This window comes from Cryptomeria japonica, chromosome 8 (assembly GCF_030272615.1).
Source record: "Cryptomeria japonica chromosome 8, Sugi_1.0, whole genome shotgun sequence".
Lineage (NCBI taxonomy): Eukaryota > Viridiplantae > Streptophyta > Pinopsida > Cupressales > Cupressaceae > Cryptomeria > Cryptomeria japonica.
Window position 1 is genome coordinate 354,566,824 of NC_081412.1, and position 12,824 is coordinate 354,579,647.

At 37.2% G+C, this 12,824-nt stretch overlaps 1 protein-coding gene across 5 annotated transcripts in view; it reads right to left on the reverse strand.

Annotated features, from left to right (window-relative positions):
* LOC131045347 (AT-hook motif nuclear-localized protein 7) overlaps nt 1–12,824 on the reverse strand; it is a 47,871-nt gene that overhangs the window by 12,548 nt on the left and 22,499 nt on the right. For 2 of the 5 annotated variants that reach the window (XM_057978932.2, XM_059209674.1), the window contains exon 3: nt 10,200–10,310. The exons of 1 other annotated variant lie outside the window; for it this stretch is intronic. In XM_057978932.2, the coding sequence (XP_057834915.2) occupies nt 10,200–10,310 (111 nt within the window). Of the gene's footprint in view, nt 1–10,199; nt 10,326–12,824 lie in introns of all 5 variants that reach the window. 2 more of the 5 variants (XM_059209673.1, XM_057978931.2) reach the window with 1 other exon arrangement.

Consider the following 12,824-nt stretch of genomic DNA (forward strand, 5'->3'; position numbering starts at 1 on the left):
GGTGGCTCCTGCATTGATGAGGCCGAATGGCATCCTCCTGTAGGCGAAAGTGCCCCATTTGGTGGTAAAAACAGTCTTCAATCTATCTTCTTCCTCCATCAAAACTTGGTTATACCCAGAATAACCATCTAGAAACGACATCATTTGAGAGCCATTAACAATTCGTAACACTCGTCCAGAGATGGCAAAGGGTAGTTGTCCTTCTCAGAGGCCTTGTTCAAGTTTCGGAAATCAACACACAACCTTATTTCTCCATTCTTCTTTCTAACCGAATCCAAGTTGGCGACCCATGTCGAGTGCCTAACTGGAAAAATTATCCTTGCTGAGAGTAATTTCTTTACTTCTTGATAAATCAACGGCTCCAGCAATGGATTCACAGGCCTCTGCCTTTGTCGGAAAAGCTTGCTTCCTAGTTTCAGTGGAATGGTGTGTGTGAAGAGAGGTATCATAAGTCTTCAGATCCTCGTATCCCCATGTGATAACGTCACAGAATTCCTTCAAGTTCTTCAATATTCCTTCCCTCTCTTCTAGGGTGCATACTTTCCCAATAAACACATTCTTTACTTGTCCATCTTTCCCCAGGTTTACAGCTTCACACTCACTACCTTCCGTAGTTTGATTCTAGGTTAGTCTATCGGGATCAAAGATCCTTTCTAATCCAATCATTCCACAAGGGATGGTATTTGTTTTCAAATTCATTATTCCCTCAGCATCAAACTCGGCTTCTTCGAGTTCCTCTTATCAATTATCTGTGCCGCAAACACATCTGAATTTGTGAGGAAGTCCAGAATATGCTTATCGTCCTTGAACACCTGAAAATTTGTAACATTGTCGGGCATTGAGGGAGCTGAAGTTAATTCCACTGTGAATTTCTTCAAGCCTTCCATAGCAAGGGGCTCCAATGAACTAGCTGCTTGGGCTAATGCATTCGCTGTTTCATTATTAGCTCTGATCACTGGCATAATGTTGAATGCATCAAAGCTCTCAATCAAGTCCCATACTCTGTTGCGGTAGCAGCACAATCTTTTAGTGACATGCATATAATTTCCTCACTTGCCGCACAACAATCTCTGAGTCTCCAAACACGTGTAGATTTTTTGCACCTTTTCGGATTGCACAGAGCAATCCATGGACTAATGATTCGTATTTCGCCATGTTATTAGTGCACGGAAACTGCAATCTGTAGGCAGCCAAATAAGCTTCTCCAGTTGGGCCGAACAATTCAGTACCAGATCCGTTTCCACTCTTAGACTTGGACCCATCAAACCTCAAGGTCCACACTTGATCAACATTTTGAGCTTCGGGCGGTTGGACTACTTCTTTCTCCTTTTCTTCTTCTTGAGAAATTTCCATTTTTTCATTTTCAGGTTCCGGCACTACCTTGGAACAATCTCCAGCATTACTAGCCTCTGCAATACTTATCATTGTTGGGCTTTGCAGAACCATCTTCATTACTATTTTTAGTAAGTTCTTTCCTGACTTGTTTTGCCCTAATCCTAAAATTTTGAAACACTTACTATTTTTTGAAAGTCTATTTTTGGCAAGATCTTCACAAGTAGACACTGAAGATTAAGCATTCCTAAACATTTCTAAATCTGGAACGTCAAAAAAGCAGGCTAATTGATCGAAAAATGGTGAGTGTGGACTCCCATTCCAAAATTGGAAAGCACTGAAAATCCTCAAGACATAGAAAATCACTTCAATTCTGAACATGGCATCCTAATTCGAAAATGAGCAAAAATTGACTAAGTCAGGAAATCCACTTCAACTTCAAGCATGGCATCCCAAGGCAGAAGTAAGCAAACATAGTCAAGAACAACGAAATTCCATGGCATGATGAAATTGACGCCCAAGAAAGAGCATGAGCGTTGAAGGAATTTCTTCCACCCCCCAAATTTCCTTCACCTAGTGAAATTTCCGCCCAAATGCAAGTGTGGGCGCTAGAAAGGATGTGTGGAGGAATTTTCTTCCACACATAGAATTCCTTCATGATGAGCATTTGGCGCCCAAAGCTAGGTAGGAGCACCAAACAAGGGGTATGCAGGAAAATGGTCTAAGGCACGAAATTCCTCTAGTGTATCATTTTGGTGCCCAGTCAGAGAATCGAGCGCTAGGTGAGGGATGCCAAGGAAAGTCATCAAATTTTAAATTTCCTTCACTTAGTGCTTTTGGCCCCCAAGTCCAGTTGAGTGCACTAGGAGAGGGTGATCATGGAAAACACACCAAGGTCAAAATTCCTTCACTCCTTGGAAATGGCGCCCAGGTTGGAAGAAGAGCACTAGGAAAGGGGACTCATGGAAAAGCAAGAAATTCCTCCTCCCTAGCATTTCAGCGCCCAAGTCAGGTGTGTTGCACCCAAAAGGGGGTGTCAAGGAAAAAGTGCTCAAAGGCAAAATTCCTCCACTGTAGTGTTTTAGTGCCCAAGGCTAGTCGAAGGGGCCATGGAAAAGGTCAACACAAGAAGAATTCCTCCACAGTAGCAATCTAGCACCCAAGTGTGCATCAGGGCGCCAAATCAAGGAAGGCAAGGAATTTCCTTCCAAAGGAGAATTCCTTCACAACATGAATTCCATGCCCAAGTTTAGAGATCAAAATTCCAAGGCATGTGAATTTGAAGTTCAAGGATGAATTGGAAAAGAAAATTCCCCTCAGACAAAATTTTGAAAAATCCATTTTGGGCATCAAAAATCATCCGAATTACAAAATGATGATAGATTTGGCTAAGCAAGTGAATTTTCTCTCTCCTGGACCCTAAAACTCAAAATTGAAAAAATCCCTAAAAAATAGGAGATGTTAAAAATTGATGGAAAATCTCCTCCAAGATAGGGCAACTTCAAAATCTCAAGAAAATTCATCCTGAATTAAATTTTATCTCTTTATAAATTTTCTCTCTCCAGGGGTTTCTCACCAAGTGGAAGCCAGGTCAACGCATGCTGAGGTAGTGGAGCATCTTTTTGCATGTAGCCATCACATTTAAGGCATTATGGCTGACTCTTTTGCATGCAATCGTCGCATGGGGGGATGATGGGCATTTATGGCAGCATGAGCAGTTTTGCATGGAGGAATCTTTATTGCACGATGGGCGATCTTTTGCATGAGGGTGCATTCATTGCATAGTGGGCACTTTTTGAATGTAACGGTTAATTAATGCTTTATGGGTGCCATTTTTGCCAAGATTGTAATTAATTGTATATGGGCATAATGGACATTTATTGTTGATTCCCACCTTGTTGCACCATGTGTGGGGAATATTTTAGGGGAAAACCCTAATTAGGGTTTTGCATGAAGCCTATATAAAGGGGTGACCCCCCTCATTTGAAAAAGAGGGAGATTTGTATGAAATTGTTGCAATAAGTTTTTGAGATAATAACAGTGAAACATTGTTCTCTGATGGTGTCCACTTAAGCTATTTTTCAAAACTTGCATGGTTTCATCTTCCTCACTTAGAGTAGTAGTATAGTGCTTTGATTTCAATGGAGAATGTAATGGTGTTTGATGAATTTCCATGGTTCATACTTTTTGCATCTTGTTGATTATAAGTTGCAATGTAAAGTTAGCTTGAGCCACCAAATTTGTGCTAAGTTCGATTGTGAATAGTCATTTGGATTGCGTCGTGTTCGGTATTCAAATGCACTTTCTCAATGTGAAAATCCTTCAACATCCTCAGAAGATTGCACTGGTTCTTGAGGAGTTGTACTTAAACTTGGCGAAGCAGAGCTTGGTTTTTTTGGAATTTGTCCACTAAAGCATTATCTATTGATATCACTGCCTTTAGGAGTAGATTTAGATCCTTCTAACCCTTTCCCCTTTATTTTCAGTTCATTTTAGTTTAAGCAGAAGCATCACAGAATTGCTATATCCGATGATGAAGTTCCAGCCACAGCAAAGAAGTGAAAGAACGATCCAAACGTAAGTCCCCTTGGATTACTAGCATAACACATCAAGCCAACTGAGTCATGTTCGTTACACATACGAACCTTGGAGTCAATTGTCTAAACTCACTGCAATCTTAGCAAACAATCATATTTTGATCAAGAGAGAGTGAAGTGACCGTTAGGCAACTTTATTTTGTGTTCGATGTTGTCATAAAAAACACGTCAACAAAACCCTCACCAACCACTATCCCCTTGTTCCCAAATCAAGGTCCTTGATCCTTCCATCTCCCCATGTCCCATTCCAAAACTCTGTGGAACTATGCTTATTTACATTATTTCATATATTAGTCTTCCTATAGTTGTCTTGTTTATTTCCGTATATACTATTTGTATTTGATGCTTTTCACAATGTTGTTTCATTTACTTTATTGCATACATTATTGTTCATACACATTGTATCCTTGCTACCTACTTAGTACCTTCTTTGATTCCTTTTAGTGTACACAAAAGAGGCCCTCTAAATTTTCCTATTTAGATTTATAAAGAACAAAACATATCACCATTGTAAGACAAAATAGTGTACTTAGTTATGGAAATTTAGCAGACCATAATTTCTAAGGTGGTTTTTCGAAAGGTTAAATACATGGTTATATTAATAAAAAGATTATAGGTTGATATCAGCATTTAATATCGTTGGTTAGGTGGCTCAATCACCCAAATCAATTGTTAGGCCTCTTATTATCTGCCTACAAGAACAAACAAAAATATGCAGTTGAAATGTACAGAATCAATTCTCTCAAGGCTGCTAGAAATCTGTGATTACAATTAAACATTCAGAGAGAAAACAATAAACCATATAAGCACAAATGTGGTCCTATCATCATGGGGTACTTATAGAAACATTTATAGATCAATTTCCCTGCATATGATGTCTGATTTTGATTTTGTTTTCGAGGTTGTGAGATTTGAAGTTTAGAATCTGATTTGTGCCTCAGTCTAGCTTTCTTTTCTTTAATCCAGTTCTAAACAGTGTATCTTTTCCTTTTTATATACTTATATATGGCATCATTCTTCTCACATATTAGGTGATACTCCATACATTTCAGATACTAGCTTCTATTTCCATTGATTGAATTTGAAGATTCAAGTAGCAACTTTGGTTATGATATGTCCAAGACTCCAAACTGTATCTACTAAAGTAGTAACAATGCCATCCAATCAAAATTAAACATAAAGGGAGTAAACATCCATACTTTTTCCACATAGGGGGGACCACTTCAAATCCATTAGTTAAATATGCTTAATGTTGTCTGTCATTGCATCATAGCCTACCTCTAGAGTCTTTTAAGTTACAAAAATCATAAGCTAATAATCTCTCATAATATATTTAATAAGGCAGAATCTAAACAAAGTCTACCTAAGATAAGATAAACCCCATATTTACTTGAAAATGAAATGGAGGATGCGTGGAGAATGAGCTCTATTAGGGCTTTGTTGCTACCTTGATCTGATTGGATTTTCTACTGTGATGTCTTAGAATCCATCTGTTTATTGGGCTTTCTCCTATGGGCCAAGGTCGGGGGAATCTTCCCCGTCTCCCTACGGATCAAGTTCATCCTTGTGGGATAAAGAAATTGATGCAATAATGAAAATAGAAGGAAAAAGGAAGCTTGGCCAAATGGCATTCAGTCATGGAGGAATCTACGATCATAAACCTCAATGTTTCGAAATTCCAAAGAAATGACTTGTCCTTACATATTAGGAATCTAATTTGTGAATTCTTGCATGCCCAAATTCCCCTTGAAGATTTATATTCCTATGCAAGAAGATAATAAAAGACTAGAGAATATGAGATCCGTTCATGTGCTAAAAGATATTTCATTGCAACTTTTGCTAATGTTTCTAATCATGATCAAGTCTTTAATGGAGGGACTTATTTCTTTTGAACCTTATGAGGAAACCCCAACTATAGCACTAGTCTGGATACATTTGTACACTCTCCCCTTGGAATTTTGGTCCCATTATGTTGGAATGTAATAACACAATATTTAAAGGAAAGGAGAAAAATCTTGCTTGTTCTAAAAGTCTTTCCGTTTAGCATCTTCCAAGAACAAGGAAACCAACATAGAGGAACTAGCTATCCTTAATAAATGGCCCATCATAAGGAAAGTTGACATTAAACCCCCTAAAGCTTCTTGGAATATGCAAACACATTCATGACGCCCATCTCAATAGCTTCGGATGAAGCTAAATTTTGGTGGCACTACAAAAGGGAATCCTAGGATCTCAAGGGCAAGAGCTATACTCAAACCATAAAGTACTCACAAATTCTAGTTTGGATATTCGATCTTTTGGCACCCTATTCACAAGCATACATTCCAACAACATAGCTGAAACAAAAGGTCTACTTTCGGGGCTCTAACTTGGTAATAAGCTTCGCCTTACAAACCAAGTACTGGAAGATTCTTGATAGTTATCATTGGTTTGGAAACAAGAAACATACCTAATTGTGCCTTCAAATTCAAATTTCAAAAGCGACTTCATTGGCATGTACAATACGTATTGCTCAATGTACTCAAGGCAATAAAAAAACAAAGTAGCAGAGAAGGCAACTAACCAAGTCTCAAGGAAAGTTTCCATTCCTTTTCTAGCTAATATCCTTTATAATGAGTCTAAGTAGGTGGAGTAAGGTCAACTTTTGTGATTTTTCATCTTTGAAGAATTGGAGATTTCTACTTCAAATTGACTTTTCTTCTAGAGATGCATGCATGCAAATAACATTATGAAAATGATAAGAACAAATGCTTATAGAAAAGCATACATTCATTTATAAATCCTTTTAATTTATGTTGATTGGTACCCTCTTGGAGCCCTTTTATACCTCGTGGGAGTTCCTATTTTACTTCTTCCTGCATGGCTCTCTTTGCTTATTCACCCAATGGCATTTTTTCTTTAGCTCTGGTTTATGTGCATCAACTGCTTTAGGTTTTTTTTTGTTTTTTTAACTGCTTCAAGCAATTGACGTGTTGGGTTTTGCATCACTTCATTTGCATAGATTTTGCCAGCCTTCCTACTCTTGCTGGCACATTTATCTTTGCCGATTTCGTCAATCCTCCTTTCATTTTCTGATGTCTTGCATGATGGTAGATCTCCATTGGCGATTTCCCTAACTCAACTAGCCTCTCCTCTATTATGTTTGAATCTCAATGCTCTCCTCGATCGTCTCCTACTTCTAGTTCTAACCAACAATGTTTTATCCACATTGATGATGCCAAGAATGTTATGCCACCTCCAAGGTGTATTTGGACCAGCCTTCCTCCAATTATGTTTCAGCTGCCAACGGCATTGGCTCTTCTCCAAAGCACAAATGTAAACATAAGATTAATTTTAATGATCACTCTGAGCAACAAAATGAATGTTGCTATCTCTGGTGATACTCTGTCAAGCAGATCTATGCCAATTTAAATAAAAAATTTGCAGATGGAGGCTTCTTCTAAGATTCAAACCATTCTTCAGGAAATGAATTCTAATCGTATTTCCATAGGGATGTGGAGACGAGGATGAAATGTCCACCCAGCACCACCAACAAGCAAGATTGTCTCAGGGACACTGGGAAGTTCCTGTAGCCTGGGCAGCGATTAAGTTTATTTTTTTAAAGAACATTCTTTTATGAAAAAAACACTTTCTATGCCATGATAACAATTTTGATTTGTATCAAAGCTTTGAATAAACAAACGATGTAATGGGCTGTCAGAAGTAAAGAATATTTACACAGTATTGGAGGCAAACAGACTACTAAAACAATTATTGTTTTTTTACTCGGATGCATACTTAACTTTAGGCAGCTGGTGCACCATGGGCTTGGTATAGAGTGGAGGAAGTGAGCGAGGGTGGGATGGTGGTGGATGTTATCAAATTTTCATAAATGGTCGTGAGTTTCTGCTGACTGTTGTTTGGAGTTTCTAAAAACATAGAAGAAATAATAAAACAGATTTACGAATGACAATATTCCTATCTAAACCTGCACAGCAGCATCCATCGTATACACTGATCAGATGCCCTAGCTTCACTTTTAGTTCTTTGAAGAATGAAGATTTGGCCAAAATAATGAAGATTTGGTGTTGATGAAAACATAGTGATTAAATTATGAAAAAGGGCATGTGCCATGATGATCCATGTGGTCTTGAAGGCCTTAATTTGGGCTTAGCGATAGGGGATCTACCCTACCCTATTTTGCAACATGAAACATGTAAGGGCATTTCTCCAAAACCCCCATGAGAGGCATTGCCCCTTGACCCCCACTCTTGTTTTAAAAAGGAAAAAAGAAAATTTGTTTTGATCCCATGTTTTTAATTTGTGTGTATGTCGATATGTATTGGGTCCATGGTCCCCCCATCTCCCCTTTTGAAACTCCCTAGAACAATGATTCCAATTGGTTGAATTACTATCATGAATTCAAATAAGAAAGAGCTGTTTTCCAAACCTCATCATTCATGACTTGCTAGATAACAGAAATAGTCACCTATTTCAAATTCAGCAAGAGGGAAAGTAAAGACAAAATTTACTTGAAGATCATCCAAAAACCCTAAATGTTATCAACACAAATGTGGGTGGTATAATGGATGATTAAGGAGGTCTTTGTATCCTATCCAATGAGCTAAGAAGCTTAGAAGGACAGATCCATCACTGTATCTTTCATTAAAACCAGCATGTCTGAAACAATTCTCAGATTCTTGAGGCTAAATTCTAAGTTACCAGGTTCGCCCTTGGACCCCCCTGGTACCGGTCCTGGTTCGAACGGGTTCCTGGTTAGGGTCCGATTTGGACTGGGCTCGACCAGGGTTAGAAAAACCTAGAGGTGGTTCGTCCCTGGTCGAACCCAAGCAAACCCGGGTCGAACCCAGTCGAACCAGGCGGCTGGGTGGCCCAAAAAAGAAAATTATATGCAAAATTTAATTTTTTTTAAAATTCCGCCTGCTAAAAAGTGAAACTTATACCCTAAAAGTGACTTCTAAAACATTATATTCACTCATTTCACCTCTAAAAGTGGCATTGGCTCATCTAATGTCAATGTCAATGAGGAGGAGGAGGAGGATGAATTAGATGATCCATTTGATGATTAAACTTTATATTGTTGAAAGTTGAAACAATGATACTTGAATATTTTGTTATTTTGATATTAAACTTGATGTATATGATGCTATTATGGTATCATCATGATGCTATGATTACAAGCTTATGTTTGTTTTGTTGTTTATATGATGCTATGTGACATGCAAATTTTATTTCATGCTTATAGGCTTCACAAATATCAAAATATATATATATATATAAAACAAAAATTTACATGTTTTTGTACTAACGAACCCAAACCCCTTTTCAAAATTTTGCCGTACCGGCGAACTGGTGCCCGAACCCGAACCGGTAACTTAGGCTAAATTGAAGAACGAATTCGAAGAGAATATGTAACCTTCCCTCTTCTAGCTCTTAGGTGGTGATCTTCTCTAGATGCTTGTGTTTCTTTTCATATGTTTCCATGTAATAATGGAATTTATGCCTCTTCGATATAATAAAATAATAACAATTTTACCAAATAAATAAATCCTACTGACATTTATCAAAATTAGAAAGTATTATAAAAACATTTGCATGAAACTACAAGAAAATACTTTTGAGCACACTGCATTGTGGTGGCTGTCTGGACCCTCCTTTTGTTGACAATTATGTGGCCTTTGATATAAATCTTATACCTCACATGGCACCTAGCCACATGAAGCACCCATTTTAGTTCAACTTCTTTTTATTCCAATCAATGTAACATTACATGTGTCTGCATTTAAAAAAATAAAAGAAAGAAACTAGGCAAATTAGTTGTCATTTAAACAATGTAACATCTGTTTACAAAAGCAGCATCATGTGAATCTCCTACGCATTTCTCTGCTAGATATTTATAGCCTGATATAATTTTAAGCTTTGAAGGATCTTTCTATAAGTAGAAATCAGAGCAATAGTACTGTAGGTTTACAGGCTATGATGGATGTATATCTTGGATTGCTGGAAGAGTGTGGAATTCCAGCATGAGATAATCCGTTCTCGGATTCAGCACATCCTTGCCTATGAGTATGATTATCCTGGCATGGATTGAATCATTATAATGTGTAGAAGTTTTCCTATCTTTAAATTTGATTATGTAGTGAATAAAATACCATCTGCAGATGGCATCTTGCCACTTATTGCTAGGTCTAGGGTCCCTTGACCACTGCTATCTTAAGAAAAACGTTGAAATTTTAAAAAAAAAGATCAAGCATGGTATCGAACCTTTACCTCCAATGTTTTCTTAGTAAGGGTTACATTTTCAATTGCACCTTTAGCAGAGAGCACACAAACTACCCCAGGTCCATGTTGCAATAAAGCCAATATTTTCTCAGACACATCCTGCATGCCATATATCTTGTCATAACAATATTATCATATCAGGCATTCTGCAAGTTAACAATACTGATGCAACTGGCAAGCATTTCCCAGGGAAAATTAAGAATCAATCTCAATTTCGTAATAGAATATGCCCAAGAACACCCATTTTAGCAAAAAAACATAAAATATAGTTTAAGTATGTTATACCATACACATTGATGATATAAGATAAATACATGAGGGACAAATTTTATTTTAATTTTGAAAAATTTCCAGTTTTGATAAGAATTCAGTTTCAAAAACTCAAAAAAAAATATTTTAAGTTTTGATAGTTAATCAGAACCTAAAACCCAAAGCTATATTATACACAAACAATTAAATAATATAATCACATAAAAATCTAAAGCGAAAAATCATTAAGGTATAAGTTTATGATGTAAGATTTTGTTTCAGAACATTAAGACTGACAGTGTGGGTGGGCTCCAAATGAAACTTCATAGGAAAACATATTTAACAGAGATTGTGCTATGAGAGATTTAAAGACAATGGTTTCCATAAATTCCATGAAAAGTACATCGCACCTGAAACCCAAGTATTTCTCCCTTTTGAATTAGTTAATATACATAAACAAAATATTCAATTACAAAATTTGATGTTATCATTAATAATTTTATCAAACAAAGCTTAATAAGATATAAATAAACTCCCCATTAATGGATTAAAAGAAAAAATAAAACAAAAAAGGTGGCATCGAAGCCAAACCCAAAAGAGTTTTCTGAGCTAAATTTTGATAGAGCATCAAGACGCAATCCTAGATTGGCTGGTGCAGGTGATATCATAGGAGACAATCACAACTATTTTGTGCAAGGGGGGGGCATATATTTGGGTACCTGCAAGAATAATATGATGGAATATGATGCACTAATTCTTGGTTTAACCTGTCCTGAATCAAAGGGGATACAGAAGCTAAAAGTGGAAGATGACTTACTAGTGGTGACTAATGGCTTTCGTAATGGAGCTTGTGCAAACTAGAAATTAAAAAGATTCTTGGAGGAAGCTAGGAAGCTTTGCAGATCAGTCAGACCTTTGATAAAATTATCAGCTTGCATTATCATAAAGAAGCCAATGAGGCAGCTGATCTATTGGCCTATTATGATAATGACCAATTCACTCACCAAAATCAATTCAGCACCTCACTAAATTCATCGTGTGGCTTGTGTACACTAATATCATTTAAGCCTCCTTAAGCTATGAATCCTCATCCACAATTTCCATATACTATTACTACCCACTTATATCATTATATGTGATTATATCATTGGTCATATCGTGGCAGTCAATATTCTTTTATGATGACGACTTTGATTTAACTTCCCATGCAGGGATTTTGTTGCTATTTGGGTGAGAGAATGTTTTAAATTCATGGTCGGAATCTGGAATCTTGTGGTTTTTAGTGTTTTGTTGTGTTGTTGATTCGGTGCAGTGTGGGGTTCCCTGGTTCAATGGGTTGTTCATGTTTGTTCTTACAATTCATAATATATTGTGTCAGCAAGCTAAGTCCTATCCATTTAATAGGGGCCAGGTCTCAGATAAAAGCAATATTTTTTGGCAACTTGAGGAATTGAACAATAGAATTTATCAAAGAATTGCTTGGTGAGGATGGAATCAGCAAAGATGGTCTGCCACAGTTGTAGGCCTGCATAAAGGCAGAATTTGTTGTCAAACTCTCAATGGCGATTTCCAAGAAGGCACTGAGCGGCTAGCCTCTCTGACTGTTTCTGCCAGAGATATACCAGCGAATTTGTTTGCCCAAGGCTAATGTTTGTTTGTCAAGGAAAGAAACTGTAATAGTATACCATGTTCTTCAAGAAGTGAGCACATACTGTAAGGATTTGGGTCAAATTGTTGAGAAACTGCAGTCGCACACAATAATGTCCTCCTAGAGGTTTCCAGTGCAGTAAAAATGCCAAAGCTCACTCAATGGTAATAGTACCTTCCAAACTCCACCAGAAGATGTTCAAGCATCCTAAGCTTTCTCCTTTCACTATAAATCGCATGAATATTCCAGATGGATGAGGATAACCAGGGGGTATGGAAATTTCCTTGCATGAAACAAAAGGTTGGGAATAAGTGGCCAATAGTGGTGTTGGTAGGTAGGGAGTACGCAGAGATATGTAGTGTCTTTTGATGTTATCTAGACTCTACCTTTTGCACAGGGCTGTAGGCAGGATTGGAAATCTGCACCTGTTTTGTATAAATTCTATGAAAAATCTGGCCTAGAATCTGTCTTTTTTTTTCTTTTTAGAGGCATACAATTGTTTGAAAATATGGCTGATAACTATTTATTTAGTTTCTGAACTGAAAAGTATATTGACATGCAATACTTATATGAATATAGCTTACATTATGTACTGAAAATATTATCAGGTGAGGGCTCCGATAGAAAACTCTCCATTTAACATATAAATAAACTTTTAAAATAGCTTACACCAATTATAACCAGGGATTACAGAATCTTAGATGAGCACTTGGAGA